Source organism: Denticeps clupeoides, chromosome 3 (assembly GCF_900700375.1).
Source record: "Denticeps clupeoides chromosome 3, fDenClu1.1, whole genome shotgun sequence".
Taxonomy (NCBI): domain Eukaryota; kingdom Metazoa; phylum Chordata; class Actinopteri; order Clupeiformes; family Denticipitidae; genus Denticeps; species Denticeps clupeoides.
In genome coordinates, this window is record NC_041709.1 from 21,984,527 (window position 1) to 22,008,026 (window position 23,500).

Sequence of the window (23,500 nt, forward strand, 5' to 3'; positions counted from 1 at the left end):
TTTGTGTCTGTCTTTAACCCTTTTATATATTTATTTAAATAATCAGAAACTTAGCTGACACTTTCTGAACATCCTGTGTTTGAAATGAAAGGTACAACGTGTAAGATTTCAATTCCGGGGAAGTATTTGTAGGTGTAAATCTGGCACCTTAACTCTGCTTATGGCCAGATTATATTCTAGGGTGCCAAGCTGGTAACACATCCTCTTATAAACAAGACAAAGTGATGGGTTCAAACAACACTTCAATATTAATATTATTACCATAGTAATGACTAAATGTACATTAAAAACTATTTCAGTCATCGACATATAAGCAAATCAACGTGAAGGAAATAAAACAGCATTTAACAAAAATGCGTTGAATATATGTTTTAAAGTACTTATACAAGCTCTGGTCATACATGCTTCTTAACATTAAAAGCCAAAAGAATATTAATTATTAATATTCAAGGGAGGGATATAATATTCATTACAATGTTCAACCTAAAAAAGACTAACAACCAACATGCTACAGGTGTCTTCTGGACCTTGTTGGATCTATGCCTGAAATGAAAGAAGGTTCCAATTTTGAAGTGTAAACATATTTATTATATTTTGCATTAGCAGTAATGGAACATGCAGACCAGCATTTGATTTCCTTTTTTTATTATCAGTATGAGAATAAAAGGTCATTTGCATTACGTCCTTTAACCAAGCTACCAGAAAATCTTCATTGTGCTCATTGTCGAAATACATCATATTAATGTAAAAAAAGAAATTTGAAAAATGTTAAAGGCTAGTTTGCAGTGGATTCGTTTTCTGGCTTGAAAATAAAAACCCACCCGATGGATCCGTTGAAAAAGAAAGATTGCACTATAGGACGACTCTTTTGGACACAGACAGATGAGAAAGGCACCATTTACATTTAGCATTCCCAAAAACAATGTTCTGATAAATGGCAGAGGTAACTCTGTACCGTACAATACATCTCATTCCCGGTCATTACAGCTTCTGCAGAATGTGCCTTTTACTGTAGGTTGATCAGTATTATTATTACATGGGTCTTTAATAAAGCCTAATACATTCTGATACTAGCACTGACGTTTCAATAAAAATGTTTTTAAAAAAAGATCTTGGCCTCATATCCAAAAAAAGTAATATACCACCCCAGGTAATCAATGTCCATACATTCATCAGACCAAATCATCTAGATCAATTGCTCCATTTTGGTTCTAGTGATGGGAAGAGGTCAAAGACTCAATGACTGGTCTGTATCTAGGGTGACACAATATGTATTTTATCCAGACAAACTGCAAGATTCCCAAACATCGAGTGCAAGTGGGTGCACAGTCTTTATTCTGCGGAATAGGACCAAATGAAGTAGCTTTTATTTTTACATTCAGATCACTGTATACTGCAAACACTCCACTTGGCATGCCATTTAGAAGCCATTTTTAAAATTTGAACACAATTTGTTCTTAAATACTTCCTGCTTCCCATACATCACACATCTCTTCACTGGCTGTCTAATAAATTTCAACCCTTGATATAATCAATGATAATTTCCTGAACTCCTCTGTGGTTTTAGTTATGTAAAATTACCATGACAATAATCAGTAATAAATTGTCCATGATTCTAGCATCCATATTTCTATATACTATGTTTGTCGAACAGTTTGGTTTCTGGAGTAAATGGACAGTAGTGCTCCACATTTGTTTTTGTGGAGGGCCATACATCACCAGTTTATTATGCAGTGTTAAATCTCTCGTCCTGCCATCACAGATTAGTAGAAAGCGCTACGTTATATTTGTTCTACGGCCTGATGCATATAGGTTAGATCTGAATGGTTAAACGCCGATGACGCTGAACAACATTCAGATGAAACATCAACTTGGCAGATGACTCCAAATAACCTGCCTGCCTGTAAAATCTTCACGACACTCTTTTGGTAAAACATGTAAATATCAAAACTGTACAATACAGTACTCAGTAGCAAATGTGTCCGTCAGTGTGTATGGCACTTGTAAGTGGCTGTCAATGAATCATACAGTCAAATGGTGTATGAAGCTCATCACTTCACTGAATGAAGCACAGAACCCGAACCTCTGGGTCAGTTTCCCAGTCATAGATTAAGCCAAGTCCTAGACTAAATGCACTTTTGAATGGAGATAGCCTTTGAAGTTCTCTTTTACTCCAAGACTAGTCTTAATCCATGAACAGGAAACTGACCCATAATGTTTCCTCGTTTGCTGTGCCGCCGCAATATTAGAGGACAGAAGGGAACTAAATGTCAGGTTGAGGTTGACTATACATGCCAGCATCATGCAAAGTTTTCTCCTCACGTGGCTCTTTCGTGGTTGCTCGCTCCTCCATGTCTGTACATTTCTATGTTAAATCATGCAGTGGCATGTTATGCATGTTCACGTGTACGCATGTTTTAATGAAAGAATGTTACTGAAGAGAGTAGATAATGCCCCTAAAAACTATCCTAATCTATTAAAGTTCTGTAGGGAAAAGTCTATTTAAGCCGGATATGGGACATACTGATAGATTCTGATCCCCTCCTGACAGGGTCTTGACCTCTGGTGAGGTTGTGGCCTGAGCCCAGTTCTGTGGTTGTCTTTAGGAGCTCTGAGGAGAAGGTGGTGTCTGTGGTTAGGAAGTCAAAGCTCTGTGTTTGGGCATCAAGGTCCCTGTCGCTGATGATGAGGTCAGCCTCTCCCCAGCCACCTGGACCCTGGACCCTGCTCGTGCCCCCAGCACTGGACTCGAGACTGCTGCACGGAGCAGAGGACGAGGAGGCGGACGAGGAAGAGGATGAAAGGCTGGGGTGGCCATCCCTCTCGAGGGTGGGCTGAACGAGGTCCTGAACAGACAGAGACTTTCCCAGACCTCGATCCGCAGTCTCAGGGCTGGACGAGGAGCTGTGACAGACAGGAGCAAGAGGGTCCATCTCCAGGCTCATGTGCCTCCTCCAGGAGCCGTCCTCTTTGGCACTCAGTCGGTTACGCGGCGGCAACCTTCCCAGTCCAGAAGCTAGAACTCCGACAGTTTCCTCAGGGACCCCCACCAGGCAGGCCGAGTGAAAGTCTCCCCTGTTTGCAGCGCCCTCCCTGGGGAAGGCCTGCGCCCGGCTGGGAGGAGGTACAGGTGGGAGCTGCAGTATAGAACTGGTGGTGGTTGTGGTCGTGGTCGTGGCGGTGGTGGTGGGAACCATCGGAGGAAGAGATGGATGGTGACCAAGGGTTGGAAAGTGTCCCAGTGAGGACGTTAGACTGTTGGGAGTGAGGATGGGGCCTGGGCTTGTGGCGCAATAGCTGTCCGGGGTTGCAGGCTGGGGGTGGAAGGGGCCGGTTGAGGGTGAGTTGCCAAGGTTGAGATTGATTTCATTCGGGGCCAGGATGAGGTGCAGACCACGAGGGAGGTTCGAGCTAACAGAATGGGGAACCTGGGCGGGGCAGGACAGGTCCTTGTTGAAGAATGTACTTGAATAGTCGGATGTCTGGTCCAATTCGAAAAGGGGCAGAGAGGACAGCGTGTTGGCCGAGGATGAACCCTTACGTAGGACCTGCCGGTAGATGTCAAGTAAGGAGTCCAGTTTGGATTCAATGGACTGGACCTGTGAAACGACAGAAGAAAACTAGACACTTCAAACACCAATGAAGGAAATTCTGCCCAGCAATAAAGTTACTTTTTTCTGATTCTGCATTTACTACTTTAAAAAGTGAAGTGATTGTCATTGTGAAACACCTCTGCATTTAACCCATCACCCTGAGTGAGCGGTGGGCAGCCATGACAGGCGCCCGGGGAACAGTGTGTGGGGACGGTGCTTTGCTCAGTGGCACCTTGGCGGAGCGCCGCCTCCTTAACCTCTAGGCCACACTGCCCATAACAGTGGCATTACTTTAATTAGTAACATTGCTACAAATATTTCTATATTACCGATGGCCACCAGAGTTTAAAATGAAATCCCCTTCATTGAAACAATTAAGATTTTAATAAAAAGGAGCAAACACATTGTTGATAAGCTGCCATGTCAGATGCTTTAATAATAATTTTTTCAGAAGTAGACAAGACATCTTTGTCTGAGGTTAACTAAGGTTTTTTTTTTACATCTCTACCTCATTCTCCATCATTTCTGTGTTTGACAGGAATATTGCCCTAATCTGATGCATATGAAGGTTATAAGTTATTATAATTATAAAACAAGTTATTTAGGTATTAGGCATGACTTTGATTAGTTACTGTGCTTTAACTTTGTTAAACGTTCTTTCCACAGTGTTTTACATTTTAAATCAGACATCTGAAGCTTTGTTTTATGTAAATGTATTCAAATGTGTCCTGCTGCTCGTGACAGCAGCCTCCAAGCATTAAGCCACCTCACATGATTTGTGACGGATAAAGAAAAAGAATCAATTTGCCAGGATGATGTATGAGATGAGAAGTTGCTAACTGGCCTCACCTGCCGCTCCACCTTACACACACGTCCAAGCATGCTGACGTCCTCCAACAGATCGCCGTCCGACAGCAGCTTCTCGCGCACTTTCTTATCCAGAGGCACCTGACCCCGCCCTAGAATCTGGTCCACCCTGACATAAAACAGACATACACATTTAGACAGCATGTTAACAGATGTACAGAATGAAGAAAGAAGTGAATGAAGAAGAAGCGGGGAAGAAAGAGCAAGACCTCCTCAGAGATTATGGTCATCAAGAAATAAAAGCATCTATGTGTTAGAAGGAGGAAAAGAAGTGTTAGAATTTGTGCACAGACACTCTCAATAATTTCACTGTGACTTCACATGATCACAATCGCACAGAACAACAGGAAAGACATTCCCTGTTCTGTTGCTCTGGGCTGAAAATCGATTCATAGTACACAGTACATAGTACATAGTACATAGGCAGTGTTCGCTAATATTTTCAGGATTTACAGAAATACATACCAAAAAGAAAAAATGTTAATCAGTAAGTAAATGTATTTCTAAAGTTGCTCTTCACATAAAATTCTCCCGTAGGAATGCATTTCATTCTGTCATTTTAATGAATCGGATGGATTGTTACTGGCATCTGGTGGTATGAATTTCATGTTCATATCACGTTTAGAAATATGTTTACTTTGCTGAAGTGTTCAGTAATTATTTAACCACTGTATCTGTCTTTAAAATAAAAAAAAAAATGATGTTGGTGTTTTGACAGGCAGATGAATTATCAGCACTTTAATACAAGCATCCTGGAGAATTCATGCAGCACAGCAAATATGAATCAGAATTCTTTCTAAGGGGAGAGTTTCAAACAAGTTTAATTAAATTAAAATGCTAATTTAGATATGAAATACTGGTAGTTAAAGTTTTTCACCACACGATGGCACTCTATTCATTCTCAGAGCCTGTTAACAGCAGAATGGGGTTATTGCAAAAATTGCAGTAATAAAGAGAAGTCAGCATATATATTTAGGAGGTCAGCAGAAAATAACGGTTAAAGTGTTATTTGTGTTTTAGGAGAGAGATGAACCACTGCCATCTAACAATCAACCAGTTTAATTAAATATGCATTCAAATTCCTAATTCCTGGTTCTGAATTAGTCTATATTTATTTATATGGAGTATGGAATGATCTGAATTTTTTTTTTCTTGAAGATGGCCTCTTTGTAGAAATTGGTTGATGAAATGTCACCATGTAGCCATGGAAACCCCTGAGGAAGAGTGAGTCAGGGTGCATTAGCTGCACTAATACCAGCCTCAGCCTCCCAGCACTGGGATCAGCTTCATGACTGTAATTACACATGCGGAATGAGATTTGAATACATTCTATTTAATTCACATTAGCATGCTCAGGGGCTTTCAGTGCTTTGTATTCTACACCTAGACACCAAGTGGACACATGCGCTACATATATGGTCTATGTACACTACCAGTCAAAAGTTTGGATGCACCTACTTGTTTATGGTGATGGCATATTCTACATTATAGAACAGAAGTCCAAACGTCTGACTAGTAGTGTACACTAGCACATTGGTAGGGAATGATAAGGTTTTCAGCATAAACCTTCATTGCTGTTGGAAAGCCATCCCTGTTGTTTTTTTACAGTGGTGGACAACAGACAAGAGTGTGAAATGCTGCCATCACAGCAAAATCTCCCTGCTTTGGAGACGCAGATGTTCCACTTTTTGCCTTGTTAGCTATTTTTTTTGTTTTGTTTATTGCATAACCTCACGTGAATTGTTTCACAGTCCTGTGTTTTCAGTTTTGTTCTACAAAAGTGGCCAAAGGTTTTGAGAATGACACAAATTTGCTGCTTTTTGTCAGTTGTTTCTTAGGTGTGTTGAAGTATAATTACAAGCATTTTATAAGTTTCAAAGGCTTTTATTGAAAATTACATCAAGAGAGTCAATATTTGCAGTGTTGGCCCTTTTTTCCAGCTGTGCAATTCACCCTGGCATGCTGTCATCAGCTTCTGGGCCCAATCCAGACTGATGGCGACCCATTCCTTCATAATCAGTGCTTGGAGTTTTTGTTTGTCCACCCGCCTCTTGACCACAAGTTCTCAATTGGATTAAGGTCTGAGGCGTTTCTTGACCACGATCCAAAAATTTCTATGTTTTGTTCTCACTTTATGGCACAGTGCTCCATCATGCAGGAAAAGGCCTTGTTCTTTACCAAACTGTTCTTGGATGGTTGGGAGAAGTTGCTGTCGGAGGTACCATGGTATCATTCTTTATTCATGGCTGTGTTTTAGGCAAAATTGTGAGTGAGCGCACGTCCTTGGATGAGAACCAGCCCCACACATTAATCGAATAGAATAGAATCATGATCAGTGAAGGTTCACACCTCTACTTTTGTGGCAGGGATGAAATACAGTAGAAATATTTTTTGGGGGGATTAAGTTAATTTTCATGGCAAAGAGGGACTTTGCAATTCATCTGATCATTATCTTCAGAACATTCTGAAGTAAATGCAAATTGCCATAATAAAAACGGAAGCAGCAAACTTTGTAACAGTATTTGTGTCATTTTGGCCACAACTGTATAACGTAAAAAAATGCAAATAATGATATAATTTGTAATAAAGAGGTCTGTGTGTGTGTGTGATAATATGTACTGACAAAGAGCTGCCTTTTGTTAGTGAGGTAAAAATTAGTCCAGACACTGAAAGGTTGTAATACACAGAGTACAACAAGGCACATGGTTCTAAATCTAGGTCCTGAGAAAAGAGGTATACAATCCTTGGAAGCTGACCCCTGAGAGTTGTATTTTCTCCCCTGCTGGCTGTAATACAAAGGCAAGGTAGGAGAGGAAAAGGTCTTGGCTCTGGTGCTCAGAAACTGCTGAGGGCCCACAATTGAGTCCAGCCTGTAATACATAAACTGGTCAGCCAATACTCACACAGGATCACGGACTTGCACACCTCACATACAGAAACATATGTGGAGGAACACAACGCACACATGCATATCTACTAAGTAAAAACATATTCACCCACAGCAGCTGTTCCACTCATATTCCACACATAGTGTAAAAGCAAAATGTCGGTTCATGACTCGATGAGCTCCAATAGGACGAAAGTTAAAACCATTACTGCCTTAATTAGCAGCTATTCTGTGGGGAGTCACATGGTAATTTGTGATAATTCAAGCACTTAGTGGTAAACAAAGCCGTCGGGGGTGTCCGTGTGTGTGTGTGCACAGTTTTTAAAAGTGTGTGCTTTAGAATGCATCTAAATGTTACTGTTTTGGGTGCATGTATTTGAGACTTGCAAAGTTGTGTGTATGTGTGTGTGTGTGTGTGTGCGAGTGTGTAATGGTCTCACCGGGTCTGCAGGCTCTTGATACGGCACAGCATGTCCAAGTGTCCTGCGGAGTACTGCTCAATCACGTCCTTCACGTCATATGGACGCAGCGTCTCCTTAAACTTTTTCTTGGCCACATGGAACTTCATTATCCTGCAAAGGTTATTATGAAGACTGTGTTATAATAGCACTCCTACATTTTACCAAGAATAATATGAATTCTATATTTGGGTACTCAAAAGTGTCATTCAGTCATGTCTTAATAAAATAAGTGAAATAATTGGAGCAATGCAGAAGAGTCTCCACAAGAGGGAGTAAATGACCCGCATATGCCTGCCTGCTGTGGCTCCCTGGCTGAAATTACAGTACAATCTGGATTTATCTGGGCTTCCTAATACAAAAAAATAAAGGAAAGGCAGAGAAAATATATTCTCGTCTTACACAGAAAACATTTTCAGAGCAAATCAAATGAAAGAATGTGGAAGCCAAGAACCCTGAGAAAGTTCTAACCCAGGAGTCTTCAGTCAGAAATCACACACACACACACACACACACAAACACACACACACACACACACACACACACACAAACACCTGAGCCCAGTGCTCTGCTGGGTGTACGAGAGAAAGACAGCGGCTTCACCTGCCCACTCCAGCTCACAGCGCCGGAGCCTCACAGCCAAACAGCACATGCAGAATGGGCTTTTCAACACAGCAGAAAATGAGTCATAGCCTGGATGCTCACACACGCATAAACAGACTTAGCTGAACCCCCCCCCAACATACACACACACACACACACACGCACACACACACACACACACACACAGGCTAAAAGACTGCTCACAAGATTTAAGTGCTGAAAGATGATATAAAATGAACATTTAAAAGCGCACCGATGACCCTGTGTGGGTGCAACTCCGCTGTGAGTGGAAGTGGAGGAGCTCACCTGACGGCACGGATGACGGTTTTAACCGAGGGGAGCAGGTCATCAGCCGAGATGTCACAGTGGCAGCCCTTCTCGTCGAATGCATCGTCTGCCCCCATCACAGCATCGCCTGACAGACACAGAGGAGGAGGTCAGGAGAGAATCGAATGATGAAAAGGCAAATAATTCAACAAACCACTGGGGAAAAAACGACTGATGTACAAACAGAAAGAAAAGGAAATATGACTTGACTTGAGCGCCAACGGGGAGGGAAACTACTGAGAGATATGATTTCAGGTTACTAATGGGGACATTTGTTGCGCCCTACGCCGTATGACCACAGAGAGTTACGAGCATAATTTAGCCACGCCGAGGTGAAGTGCAGAGTCAAGCACTTTTCCTTCTCGAATGAAAGGTTATCTACGGCCGGCAGTTACTGCTGCCTTCAATGGGACAGGAAACCGGTTCCTGCAGGAGCAGCATGTAGAGAGTCAGCGCATCTTCTGACATCAATCTGCCCACAGGCACTTCATGTGGTCCAGAATACATCCACTGCGTCAGCATTTCCAGTTTAATGATTTTTTTCTTCAAATGCTGGATGGGACATGAAGTAGAAAGGTGACAAAAATGCTCTTTAGCGCTCTGTGGTGCCAAAATCTAAAGTTTAGCCATGAATATGAACAAGTTGCCATTAATATGAACAAGTTGCCATGAATATGAACAAGTTGCCATGAATATGAACAAGTTGCCATGAATATGAACAAGTTGCTACTGAACTGACTAAATTAAATTAAGTTGGAGATAAATGGTTCAAATGTGTCCTCTGCATTTAACAATCCCCCTTGGTGAGCAGTGGGGAGCCAAGTGGGGCCAGATGACCATAGTGCCATTGAACCCACAATCTTACTCTTATGAGTCCACTTTCTTACCCACTGGGCCACCACTGTGCTTGGTTTGGCAGCAAGAGAAAATGTCAAGGAACCACATATAGACACCAATGTCCCCAGATGGGTAAGCTTTTGTGTGAATGTATCTTGTGGAGTCTCACCATCAGTCGTGGAGCGTGATTGGCTCTTGAGGCGCAGGGAGGGTCGGAAACGGGTGCGGTCGTTGAAGCTCCAGCTCTTCTGCACCTTTGCAGGGCTGGAGCCGTCACCACTGATCTCGGCACCTGGAGAACGCCGGTCCGTTGCTGAGGTTTGCCGCCCCTTCACACTCTGACCACGCGGGCTGGCCATTCGCACACGGTCCTTAAAACTCATCTTCTGACTGCTGGAAAAAGGAAGATCGCTACAGTGGGGAGAATTTGCGCAATGTTTGTCCTCCAGAACACAATTATCAAATGGACATCATGCACTGTATGCAACTAGATAAAGAAAAGACAGCAAATGGTATAATATTATATATAGAATAAATCACCGTAATTTGACATTTGAGTTGTGTCAAATGTCGTAAAAAAAAAAAACCCTGAGCTAAAACACGTCATCCACATGCAGAAATACTCTAAATGAATTACTGAATGAATTCTGTCTCATGTCCAATAACCACAACATGCAGGACTGGACACAGGAAAACACAGTCGCTGCACCATCAGTCTACAGCTGCATGAAAGCAGAGGCTACAGCAGGGGGTTAAAAAAGTAGTAAGATGCCCAGCTAGCAAAATCAAACTGTATTTACAGCAAATTAAAATAAATCGACGAGGGGGTGTTGATGTCAGCTTAATGGTGCACTACATAATTAATTAAAAACATTTACTGTAACATTTCTAAAACTGGTGACAGTGAGGATAGATGTGCAGCAGATGGCCCATTATTCTAAATACCTCGAAATATCTTCAATCCAATAAGGCAATTGCTTCAAACCACTGAGCAACAGGCAGCAACAGATTAACAGACGGTAGTTGAGATTGAGTGCAAATTGCTTCTGGGTTGGCACATAATCCTATTGTCTCCATGCATCCCATAATTAGTTGGCATTCCCAGATTAAAATGAGCAGGAAGCATTGTACCTATATCTCTTCTGCCCAGCTCTGAAGACCTTCAGGCTATTACTTAGAACCTTACTACAGAGTGAGTGAATGAAACAGGATAAAAATGACATATTAGGACTCACTACTCTTAAGAAGGTTGCTAAAAAGCAAATAAACAAATGAAATTGACCAGAAACTTGACTTGGATTGAGGAAGCGGAACATTTCCTGTGTTTAAGACCCCCCAGCGATCATCAGTTAATTTCCTTTGGCTTACAGGAAGCCACACTAGCCACTGTCGATTCACCAGTGAGACTCTGACAGGTTGGAATGAGGATCACCAAGCCAATAAGACAAAGGTTTAAATAAAAGATTCTGTCAGTTCAATATTTAATGAGCATATGAAAAAGTATGGCTTCCGGTGATCTCTTTCTACCTCCAGTCACCGAAGTCCTTCAAACCCCCCACATACCAGCGCAATAACCCAACAAGCTTCAGCACAGCTAACATCTGTAGCCCTTCTTTCGTAATAATGCAGAAACTGGCCTAAGGTTTTACTTTAAGTTTAAAAAAAAACAGAGCCACAAAGGGACTAATGGACAAAGAAAAAAAAAAACGCCATTCAGAGCAGTTTCCACATGAGCGTCTATACAGGAGAATTGTATAAGACATTAGATAACTCTCCCTGCTCAGACGTGTTCTTAGCACTGGTGATCCTTTCTCCTTAAATGCACAAAAACACAATGTAATAAAAAAAACAAAAAGAAACACAATTACACCTTATTTGCCTTCCATCCCATACCAGGCACTTCAGCCAGTGAAAGAATGGAGCATTATAGCGAACCAACTACATCCTGAAATGACAGTTAATCTTTAGATGAAGCAGAATTGCTTTCTAAAAGGACCCATAAGCAGTTGGGCGTTCTTCTCTAGATAACTCTGGAATAACAAACCCGGCCTTCTGGAGGACATGCAATCTGAGCACAGCACCAAATAGACGGGTCGGCAGCATGGCTATGGCTTGTGTTGTTCACATGTATGCCAAGGACGGGCAAGGACAAACTATATATTCCATCCCAGTACTTAACAGTCTTTACTATATGCATTAGAGAGCTAAACTAGTGATGCTACATACCTTGTAGTTGACTCCACCTGGTCCTTCCTTCAGAATAAGGCAGTGAGGAGGAAAAAGACAAATAATATACATAAATTATTTATACAAAGCAATTTAAATTATTCCCCAACAATTAAGCTAGCCTGAAGTCATTTAAAGCCTTAAAATGTTGTTTTGGGCTTAAGTGAATAAAACACATAGTCAAGCATGAGAACAAACCACATGCAAAACAGCCCAGCCATAGGAGGAAACCGAGACCGTCAGGCATGACGACTTAAACAGGCACATCTCATGAAGAAAAGAATACGAGCATGCTTGGAGATGGCAATGTGGCACATGTGGTGTCAAGGGCCGATTATGGCTCACAGGAGAGTAGATTCCTTGAGGCTGTTTCTTTAAAACTGCACAGTGTACACATTGTGTGTATGTGTGTGTCTGTTGGCATGTGCGTGTGGATGTCCTTTGGCCTAATTTTCTATTGAATTTCGCATTAACGCATCTTACTGTATAAATGCATGCTTTTGAATCTGTGTGTACAGAGGGAGATGGGGGGGCGATGAGTAAATGGTTCTTCCAGTATTTCCAGGCTCCACTGATTCAAACTGAGGCAAACTACACCCCACTGTTACACTGCAATGGACATAACCATGGTTACTGCGGATTGGCTCAGGTGGCCACTCAATATAAATAATAACTTGCTCGTAGTGTGCTTGGGTTGGTGTTAAGCAATCGTGAGCACACTTATGACTGTTCTAATTCATCAGAATCATGCAATTCCACAGACGCAACAGACACTGTTCTCTGGGGAGCCTGGATAATACAGGCCTATTTAATGGTTGTGACTTTTTTTAGACTTGACAGGGTGGGGGGAATAGCAGTGAAGGAAATCGTTCAAAGCAGGAGATCATGAGCATCATTTCATAGGAAATTTCAGACACAATCATGGAAGGACGGTATAAATGCAAGAGGAGAGCAATCACATACACTAGCTGCCAGAGTTGTACCTACTTTGTAGGACTGCAGGTATGCAACGCCTTCAAATGAGGCTTCCAGGTAGCAATGGAAACCGAGTTCTCATCAGCCGCATAACTACGCCAAACACACTGCATGCAAAACACACAGAACCAAGAGATCGGGAGAGGAATTCAAACAACAACAAATAAAGTTTCAAAGAAAAAAGAGAGAAAAGAAAAGAAAAGAAACGGAAACAAAAACTCTGATTAGTAATCAGTCACCACGGATTAAGGCAGGAGGGGACGGAGCACCGGCACCCATACATGCCTTATAGAGGGCATGGAGCCCTCGTAAAGTCTCCAGGTCGCCCCAAGATATGGTCTGCTGCCGTCCGTGGAGTTGTACCGCCATGCGGCCTGAACACGCAGCATTCACGGAAGGCCATTTACACACACACACACACACACACACACACACACACACACACACACACACACACACACACACACATTCATACGCAAGCATACACACACAAGGGTACACATATGTATTTATATAATGATGAGTAAAGGCTAGTCTGCCTGGTCCAGCCCCAAAAAGAGCTACTGTAGAGGCCAACTGCTGATGTAAAGGTGGGAGGTCACACAGTGCATCCCAGCTTGCCTTCATAAAAAGGGAAAGTGAAGTGATTGTCATTGTGATACACACCACAGCACACAGTGACACAACAAAATGTGTCCTCTGCTTTTAACCACCACCCTTGGTGAGCAGTGGGCAGCCATGACAGGCGCCCGGGGACCGTGAGGTGTGTGTGAGGAAGGTACTCTTGATCAGTAGCACCTCAGTGGCACCTTGGTGGATCGGGATTCAAACCGGCAACCTTCTGATTACGGGGCCGCTTTCTTTAACTGCTAGGCCACCACTGCTCGGAATCAAAACCTGGTCTGACATAAAGCTGTTTGCTGCGAAGCTTGCTGGATATATTGGCAGTGCCCTCATTCAGCAGGATACTGAGTCCTGCCAATCCGCAAAATTTGATCATGAATGGGTTTACGAACATTCCAGTCATCTGTGCCATATTCCCCAGATCTCCATCTGATTGAGCATCTGTGGGATGTGTTTGCGAACATAAATCCTATTCTACTCTACTTTTTGTTAACAGATAGCACAGTGCACACTTAAACATCTGGTGTTCTCTGAGAAAATGATAAACTATAAGGCAGGTTTTAATGGACTGTAGTGGATAAAAACTGTCAATGTAATTTCCAGTACACAGAATGAGTATCTGCACTCCTTGGGCCATTACATACAAGGTTTTAATTAGAACTGTGGTCATTATTAATGGCCTTTTGTTCAACTGAGTAGCTCTACTTTGATACTAAATAGGCTAAGCTAAATGTGAGAACAAGCATTGAAGGCTACTAATGTCCATCAGTGGGCAAAGAGTTCTATTCAACTTCTTTATTCCGAGCATTGGAACTACATTAGCAACGTGCAGTTACTGAATAAAGCTGGTACTGGTAATGATCCCTTGGGGTACATTTAGTAGATCTTGGTGATTTTAACTCACCATTACATCATGGCACAATCGTGTGATTGTATTAGTTGCAATATTTTTGCTTTAAATGTTTATTTATAAATATTTTACAGTAAGAAATATTTACTCATGAATACAATAGTATAGAAATACATACAACAATTTTACATTTTATACAAAAGGACAACTGACTATGCACCAAAAAATGTCCACAAACAACAAATTCATATGTTCATTGCAATATGGAAACATGCTGCTGATGGACAGCGCTAATAACCAAGGATAAGGGTCTGTAAAGACAACTGTATTTATGTCATATATTAACTTATTATGAACATACAGGCTGGATTGTCATACCTGGATGAGGCACGCAGCTGGGTTCCTTCTCTTTTCAAAGTGCTTCTGTCTGTGCTGCTCCTGGACTTTCAAAGCAAAGCCAGAACCCAAGATCCCCTTAAAAAGACAACAGGGACCAGTTCAACAGAGGTCACTTTAGCCCGTGATGGCGTCTGAATCTGTCTGTTTACATGTGATATAGTCAGTATGCATGCATGTTAATGAATGCTTTTCTGTGCACCCCTATGTAGGTGGGTGGTGTGTTCACACGTTTGCGTTTAGACAGGAACGTTTCAACATTTGCATTCAGAATGTATACTTGTTCTATGAGACTCACTGCTGGCAAAGCGAAAAATGAGATCCCAAGTAGGGCAAAGCCAGCGGACATCATCCGGCCAACCCACGACTTAGGCGTCTTATCCCCATAACCAATGGTGGTGAGCGTGATCTGACACACAGTGAAAAAATACAGTCATTACGCACCATGACAAAGTATATGTTTATACAACCACTAAGTGAAAGAGTGAGGGGTTTGGTATTAAGTTATTACCCTGACACACAGAGAGACGTTAAGCCGAAAGTGTTTTTGTCAGCGGGTTTAACATCCAAGCCAAGGCAAATTCTTTTTAAAAAAAGACCTAAATCTGTCAAAACAATGCAGCTATTACATGCAATTTGATTTGTGGCCTGTTTAGGGCAAATCCTGTGATTGCCTGACATTCTCAGGGCCCTTTTTTCCCATGAGCTGCAAACCCTCTGTGCTGTTGTCTGTCTATGAGTGCATATGTGTGTATACATATGCTGTGAATGTATTTAAAAGTAGGTTTAGACGTTCGTGGGGACTTGTGTATGTGTGTAAGGTAGCTATGTCTTTATCTGAGGCATTTCCCCCAGTCTTTGACTTCCCTCATATGACCTCCCCAATTCCGTAAGCGAGTGTATGCTTGTGTGGAAGACGGCAAACGATTCCCAGTGATTTAATGGCTGCGGTCTCACAGTGATCCGTGACTCTCAGAGTCCTCGTGCGTGACCGGAATGTCTCCTGTCATTTAGGCTCATTATGATTATTATTTTCTATCTGTCCCAAAATGCTTGGGTAATGGGAGCCACTCTGATGTTTATGGAAAAAAGGGGGATTTCAATCTTGCCTTGCTCCCAACCAGGTGGCGATCAATGAATGCTAAAGAATGTTCGCTTATTCTCGCAGGGTGACAAAAATGATGACAAATAAAGCAATAAGTATGTGATCACACATTCTGTTTCTGAGGATTTTTTTGCAGTATAAAGCATTATTTATTAACAAGAGCAAACCTATTTATACCGTGCTATGGCGTTCATTTTGCAGCTGTTATATACACCATTATCACGTCACCCTGGATATTTTAGCGCTGTCTGCCAATTCAGGGGAGGATACTTACAGTGCCCCACCACAGAGCATCGGCATACGTGGCAAAGTCAGTGTTATGCTCTTTCTCCACCAGGTAGACCAGGAAAGAGGAAAATATGAGCACCAGGAACCCAATGTACCAGGCAGTGACCAGCTCCTGCAGCCACAGATAAAACAAAACAGCCAAATCATTTCCAAAGTATGTCTGGTCGCTAGACTATACTAAAACTAAATCGAATGCATTATGTCACTTAAACATTCTCATTCAAATACAGATCACATTAGTCTTTCAATTTGTATTATTATGTCCCATTTCAATTAATCAAATAGTTGTTTTTATTTGTAACAAGAAAGGTAAAATATAGAGTATAACAACTTGCACACAGTAATGAATAGGAATAATGATTAGGCAACTGTTGTTTAGAAATGTCCTAGGAAACAGTTGTTTGTTGCATTAAAAAGAGATAAAAATGTGTAAAAATCCATTTTGAGGGCGACTTTTTATGTCTTAAATTTCTGCCTCAGGGCTGACTGTGAACTGCTTGTCACACGGTACTGCGTGTGTTTAAATATTTTCATCCAGTTGCATCTGATTTCCATACTGAATAAAAGGCAGCAGCCATGCGGCTCCTTTTGAAAATAATGTAAATTCGCATGCGATAGAGCAGTCTTCTCTATTGGCCCCAAAACTCCTTCACTGTCTATCTCCATGTGTGCAAATACTGAAAATATTTCACATTTAAATCACAGCGATTACCACCATTTACAACAATGTTTATGCAGATGAGTTTAACGCTGAAAGAGCAGCAGAGAAACGCCACACCCAACCTGCAGAGCGAGGCTGTTCTCTAGCTGCAGCCTGAGCTGTCTCAACCTGCCTGGGTGTGTTAAACACATTCCCTCTGCTCAGTTATTCCTTAATTCCACCCCGATAATAACAGGGGTCACTGCGTTCTCTTGGAGCAAATGACTGTTTTATAAAGCAGAGGATAAATTCACTCAGCTTCTTGATCCTAATAAACCATGGGAAGGAACAGTTTACAGCACAGCTTACAGTCGTGACTTTGTCACTATACACTGTACTTTGGGGCTTAGAGGGTTTAGGCATATGGGAGATGGATTTTTCGTTTGATAAAGCATTAAGGTGGTAGTAGCCAAGTGGGTAACACACTCACCTATGAACCAGAAGACCCAGGTTCAAATCCCACTAACTACCATTGTGTCCCTGAGCAAGACACTTAACCCTGAGTTGCTCCAAGGGGGGACTGTCTCTATAACTACTAAGTTGTTCTGGATAAAGGCATCTGGATAATTCACACGACAATTCCAAAACGCACTGGAATTGAAGGCAGAACACTGCTGGCTACGCCTCTAACCCACCTTGCTGTGTGCATAAACTACAGATCCCAGCAGCTTCCAGGTTCCTCCCCGTCGGTCCATGCGCACCATGCGCAGGATCTGGAGGAAGCGCAAGCTGCGCAGTGCAGATGTGGCGAAGATGTTCCCCTGGCTGCCCGCTGACACCACCGCAACTGAAGCAATCAGCACAATAATGTCTGAAATGGAGGAGAGAGGGCAGGAATGAAGATGGGGAGTTTAGCCCTCTTCTAGTGAAGGAGAGAGAAGTGTACACTGCCCCTCTGCATCGATTACAGTCCATTCATTCAGCACCAGGGCATTATTTTAGCTTCATTTATTACAGTCTGAGCTCTACAGTTGGAGGCCCTTATTTTCACTTTTATTCATTGTTTATTAATAATTTTTTGTACAGTGTACAGAGATATCACCTCAGACATGGCGCATACAAAGAAAACTTTGCTACATTTTGCATTTGGTCACCACCAGTTGCACTGCGTGATGTATGGCTGCTAAATGGGAGCGGGTGGAAGGAAGACATGTAAATAATTGGTGGTATGTACACTGATACCTCCAAGTCTCTTGTTTTTTTTCCTCAGGAGGAAAACAGGGGGGAGGGAGGGAGGACACAGGAAGTTCAGTCCAGAAACCACATCCACTTTTACAATAACAGCAAACCCTCAAAGAACACAAACATCTCCAAGGCTCAACAGAAGAAACAACATTATCCTTGTTTCATCTTCTTACCCAGCAAGTCTCCCTTTCAGAGGAGAGCACCAGATGAAATCCAAAACTGAAGATACATCTTAAAGTTTTCAAAAAGTACCCCATTGTTATTTACTTTTTAACTTTAAAATGCTTTTCTGCTCCACTGTGAGAAGTATGTCTGTAGGAACCATGTAGGCTCTACATTATTAAGCTACTTGACCTGCAAAGGTCAAAAGAGACAGTGCAAGAACTATTGCTTTAAGGGACAAAGAAATTGATAATAATGGTGTGTGTGTGTGTGTGTGTGTGTGTGTGTATATATATATATATATATATATAAATAATGGTTTACATCCCCATGGTAAGAATGAAAAGGGTGAAGATCTGGTCCATGACAATGCAGGCCGCCTGCATCGTACTCAACCCCCAACTTCCTCCCCTCCGGCGGATGCTGTCGCAGCATTGGGGATCAAACCACCAGACTGTGCGATAGTTTCCGTTTTTCTTTCCCACAAGGCATCAGACCTGTGGACTGGCTTTTATTGCACCTCTAAGACACATCACCGTCTTTGTGAAGCACATGCTGCTATATGGACAATCTCATTCATGCTGGACTGAAACCAGCTCAGGTATAGTGGTTGTTTAAAGTTATATTTATTTTTCATTTACAAATATATTTACATATTGTCTCTTTTGTGCGCCTTATCTGTTCTTGAACTGTTAAAACTGGAGCACCATTGTCTCATCTCTCCTTGTACCTGTACAGTATATAGCAAAGATGACACTAAATCAGACGTTGCATGCCTACCCTAATTGCTGTCTCATTACAAGACATACTACACATATTAGGGACGGTATATGTCCAAGAGCTGGACAGGAAACCACCATGTAGAGGACAACAGGACCAAAGGAACCAATCACAGGAATCAGGGCTAGCGTGACTGCTGTCCCCCAGGGCGTGAGGCCCATGGCATGAATGGGCTCAGTCTCACACGGCTTGGCCTTTTTGGACCATGGAAGGTCCGGAAGTGTGCATGGAGTGGTCTGTTTCATCTCAAATGTCACTGACCTTGTTTTGACTTGTGAAAAAAAAAAAAAAATCTTTCACACACAAACCCACAGGTTCCTGTAAGACATCTTATAGTCAAATTCCCCAAATCACCACCCAGGCACAAACATGCTCCAGTCCATGTATCTCCATGTCTTCAGTTCCCCTACAAGTGCCTGTTTTGGTCTGATTTTAGTTTGATGGCATTCCATAGCTAAAGCGTTTTTTTTTTCCCATATAGAGCCGACAAAACGGGGCAGAGATCCTTCTCCTTCAAGTGCTGGTAAGAAGCCTACTCCTACGATAATCACATGAAATTAACCTCAGAACCCAGCAGGCAACGGGGGTCCAGAAGATGCTTTTCCTGCAGAAAATAAACTGCACAGAATGCTGGGAAAACTGGGTCAACATAACCATATTTAATTTGGCTGCGACTGGAGATGAATCACCTGCAAGAACCGCTGGAAAATGGTTCCAGTCTGATGTTTATGGAGTGCTGTGAACCAGGACCTGTTAATGGTCCCCACCGTCTTGGCAATCTGATGTGTTCACAGCTAAATGATCCCGTCTTGCCAGGTTAAGAAGGGGTAGGGAATGGCCTCTGGTGCTGACCATTGCATCTTAAGATGATGAACGATCACGGATTAAAGCGTTGCTGTTTCAAGAACAAACTGATTATTTTGAAATCAATGCACTGATGCAGTGCAAATCATATTTGATGAGACATTATAGTCCACACTTGTCACAGACTGAGCCAGCTACCATCAAAAGAAAGAATGGATGATCATTTTTCATATATATTCAGAAAAGCTGAGAAAGGGGTGATTGTGTGTATGTATGTTCACGAGGCCGTGTGTGTTTATGTGGACAGGTGTCAGTATTTGGAAAAGAGTTTATTTCAAGAGGAAATGAGGAAAGTGCCACCATTATGACAGGCATTAAAAACAGAGTAGCCCTATTTAAGTAATTTAAGCAATTTATTCCTATTGATATTATTTATTATTGACAGTACTACACTGAATATATGATTTTCCAGTCTCCTTACATACCACTAGAAAGACGAATTACTTTGTCTAAGTAAAAAATATCATTAGTGGTGTCTTCTGAGAAAAAAACTGTACCAACCAGATAGCTAGAGATTCAAATACTACCTCCTACCAGTGTGTCACTGGGCAATAGAACAAGGGAAGGAGTGAAGTTGCTCTAAATTATCTACATGATCTAATATGAAAAACTCACTTAAAGTATAGACATATGTCAATGATGTAGTATTAACTGTTTTTTGAGTGATTGTCATTGTGATACACTGTAGCACAGCACACGATGACACAACAAAATGTGTATTCTGCTTTTAACCATCACCCTTACTGAGCAGTGAGCAGACACGAAAGGCGCCCAGGGAGCAGTGTGTGGGGACGGTACCTTGATCAAGTGGTACCTTGGCGGTTCAGGATTCGAACCTGCAACCTTCTGATTACGGGTCCGCTTCCTTACCCGCTAGGCCAACCACTGACCCAAAAATTGAAGCTTTAATTTCTTGCACTGAAAAATGTGGCAGCATCATCTTTTATATAAAATTAGCAGTGCTCAGTTACTAGTTGTCAATAAACCTGACACATAGAAGGGACACAATTCTACTGGTTTGACACATTCCTTTAACTGGAATTTATGTAATCATGACCCGCAGGAAAAAATGGACGTAACTTACCAATGACACAAAATGGCTTCCTGGAAAAGCGCAGTCGTCCCTGCCATCCTCGGTAGCGGCAGCAGCAACCAGCTGACCAGATGCGTACAATGTACTCCAGACCGAACACCACAATCATCACAAACTCCTTCAAGAAAGAGGGAGTAAGAAATCAAGATGAGATGGAATGTATTTGAATTTGAAGATCTGGTTTTGGTGACAAGGTGTCAGGGCACACTTCGGGATTTACCTTAAAACACGGCTCATGTATTTGGCTAAATAGTTCAGTTCTTATTGAGTTCTTGTTTTGTTAAAGACAAGGTTGTGACCCTTGCTTAAGAGATTTGGTAGATGTGAGTTTGGGACTGTAATTCCCTAAAATAAAAACCTGGGTTGTATTGTATTTCCCCCCACCCCACAATATATTTCCCAGAATACTCTTCACAACATTTAAGTTCATGTGTATGTGTAATGTAGGTTCTGGAAAAGTAACTTACACCATAATGTTTTAAAAACACAATCGTACATTTTAAATATCCATTAAAACCTTTTATTTTAATCTATGTCATAGAAAAAATAAATAATTTGTACATTGAAACCACATGACCGTTTTTCTGTAAATATGGAGTTTGTGCAGTTTCAGATGACACATGCTTAGTCAGTAATTTATTGGCTCATTAAACCTACAGTAATATAAGTAATATTTCCGAGTCACTAACTACCTACACCTCATAACTGCCCTGTAGGAATGTGACTGTGGGTATGACACTGTATCCAGCGTCAGCTTCTTCTTCCTGGCATAATTACAAAAATGATGATCTAATTTCCTGTTGCTCCGCAGAAATGATCTGACATACCGTTTCCGGCAAAACAAACTGAGGGGCAGAAAGTCTAATTACAGTTATAACATAATCGCTGATTACATTACGAGGATGCAGAAATCATTTTATGACCAGGTGATTTACTTCCACCGAATCCTGCACGGAATACACAGCCAGAGCACAGAAGATATTTTAAGCCATTATATTTACACTATTATTAATTACCATTTTTATTCCATATAACATATTATTGCATATAACCAATCTATAATAACACAATCTTAGGCATTATACTTATATACAGTGGTATTCGGCCATGTTATTTAGACAATTTTGGCAATTACACAAGTTGAATAAATCTATAATATGATGCGAGGAGCCAAACATTTTGCATCACATGAACAGGGAAGAGCTGAATCCCATAATAAACAAGAATCATACACAATAGAGAGTAAATTTACACTATGCTGTCTGTGCACATTAAACAAGATAACACTAATTGACATTTGCAGCAACACTAGGCTCATTTCAGCTGAAAGAGTTTTACTGATGGCTACAGGATATACTTTAGAGGCACAAACCCTATAGCCATGCATGGTCATTTGATCTTTGTGACCTTTTCCATCATTTTGAGTCATCTGTGCCCAGAAACAAATATTTAAGAATATGCTCTTTTACACAGAAGGTTATCATTAGGCCACAATTTCTTCATCCTGCCCTTATCTAACTTCTGCATTAATTGTCTGGGCAATCTGAATTACACTTGGCGGTTGCTGCAACTCTCCAATCCCAGATCACCTCCTGGTGTGCTGAAATAATACAAAAAAAACTTTGAATCCATTTCAATTACAAATATATATCATCTGGGAAATATGCAGATGTTGGGAAGAAAAATTCTGGCCAAACCGTATTTAAGAGCAATAAAACTATTGCAAGGGCTGCCTGTCCAATGAAGAAATCCAACCAGGCCGTGAAGATCGCATTGACCAAATACAGTCTCAGTGTCATCCATTCCCTCACATGACAGTGAAAGAGTTTTACCACCCAATCAATTATTTATTCAAAACTGCACAGTTTTCAATGAATGGCCATCTGACTCCTTTTGATGCAATGTGGCACACAAATATTACAGACGTGCAATTTTTAAAAATCTTTTTCTTTAATTTTTTACTCAATATATGAATTGACTGCATCCTTTGGGTGTCAAATGCTCCAGAGCATTTGAACGCTGCTAAGAGTTGGTGGCTATCACGGGCTATGTGTTGGTGGACCTTACCAAGATCAGGAGACAGTAGGAGGCGAGATCCTGTTGTTCTGGAATAGTGGAGAGCACTGACAAGACCAGACAACCAAACACCAGGATAAACCTGCAACAATAAGACATTCATTGAAATAACTTCAATTTCCAAAAGTACATGAAAGGTAAAGCACTCCAAAAAACTAATAAGAATCTACAAAAGAAAATTATGGTATTGTAAAAAAAACAAAAAAACAAAAAAAGTGTCCCTAATCGCCTTGTCAAGGCTGCCACTCGCCCACCGGGTCACCAGAGGGCACCAGGACGACCTCGCCAACCTGGAAGGACTACATACCCAGGATAGCAGGCAGTGTAAAAGTATGGCAAAGAGCAAAGAACAATCATGAACTCTTTCGTCAATTTATTTAATGTTTGCTGACCTCACCTCGAGCTGACTTCCTTCTACCTGACCACGCATTTGGATTGTCCTTCTGACTCCTGTTTGCCCCCGATGTTACCGACCGCCTTTTCCACCTACGATTCCAGCCTCGTCTCTGATGCTACATCCACTCCCGAAACCGCCCACGCTTGACGACCCCGATTACAGCCAACGGCCTTCAAGTTCAGCTACTCTGAGGTTGATGCTCCCTCA

At 41.7% G+C, this 23,500-nt stretch overlaps 1 protein-coding gene across 6 annotated transcripts in view; it reads right to left on the bottom strand.

Moving 5' to 3' along the window:
• Positions 1-628: 628 nt before the first annotated feature.
• kcnq5b (potassium voltage-gated channel, KQT-like subfamily, member 5b) overlaps positions 629-23,500 on the bottom strand; it is a 76,611-nt gene continuing 53,739 nt past the window's right edge. Inside the window, exons 2-16 of one of the 6 annotated variants that reach the window (XM_028972652.1) lie at positions 22,888-22,978; positions 20,812-20,938; positions 17,372-17,547; positions 16,023-16,148; positions 14,942-15,052; positions 14,626-14,721; positions 12,786-12,880; positions 11,799-11,825; positions 10,704-10,757; positions 9,742-9,965; positions 8,715-8,823; positions 7,788-7,919; positions 7,217-7,330; positions 4,443-4,569; positions 629-3,599 (exon numbers count right to left, since the gene is read on the bottom strand). In XM_028972652.1, the coding sequence (XP_028828485.1) occupies positions 2,499-3,599; positions 4,443-4,569; positions 7,217-7,330; positions 7,788-7,919; positions 8,715-8,823; positions 9,742-9,965; positions 10,704-10,757; positions 11,799-11,825; positions 12,786-12,880; positions 14,626-14,721; positions 14,942-15,052; positions 16,023-16,148; positions 17,372-17,547; positions 20,812-20,938; positions 22,888-22,978 (2,710 nt within the window). In that variant the 3' untranslated portion in view covers positions 629-2,498. Of the gene's footprint in view, positions 3,600-4,442; positions 4,570-7,216; positions 7,331-7,787; positions 7,920-8,714; positions 8,824-9,741; positions 9,966-10,703; positions 10,758-11,798; positions 11,826-12,785; positions 12,881-13,058; positions 13,148-14,625; positions 14,722-14,941; positions 15,053-16,022; positions 16,149-17,371; positions 17,548-20,811; positions 20,939-22,887; positions 22,979-23,500 lie in introns of all 6 variants that reach the window. The other 5 variants (XM_028972654.1, XM_028972653.1, XM_028972655.1 and 2 more) reach the window with 5 other exon arrangements.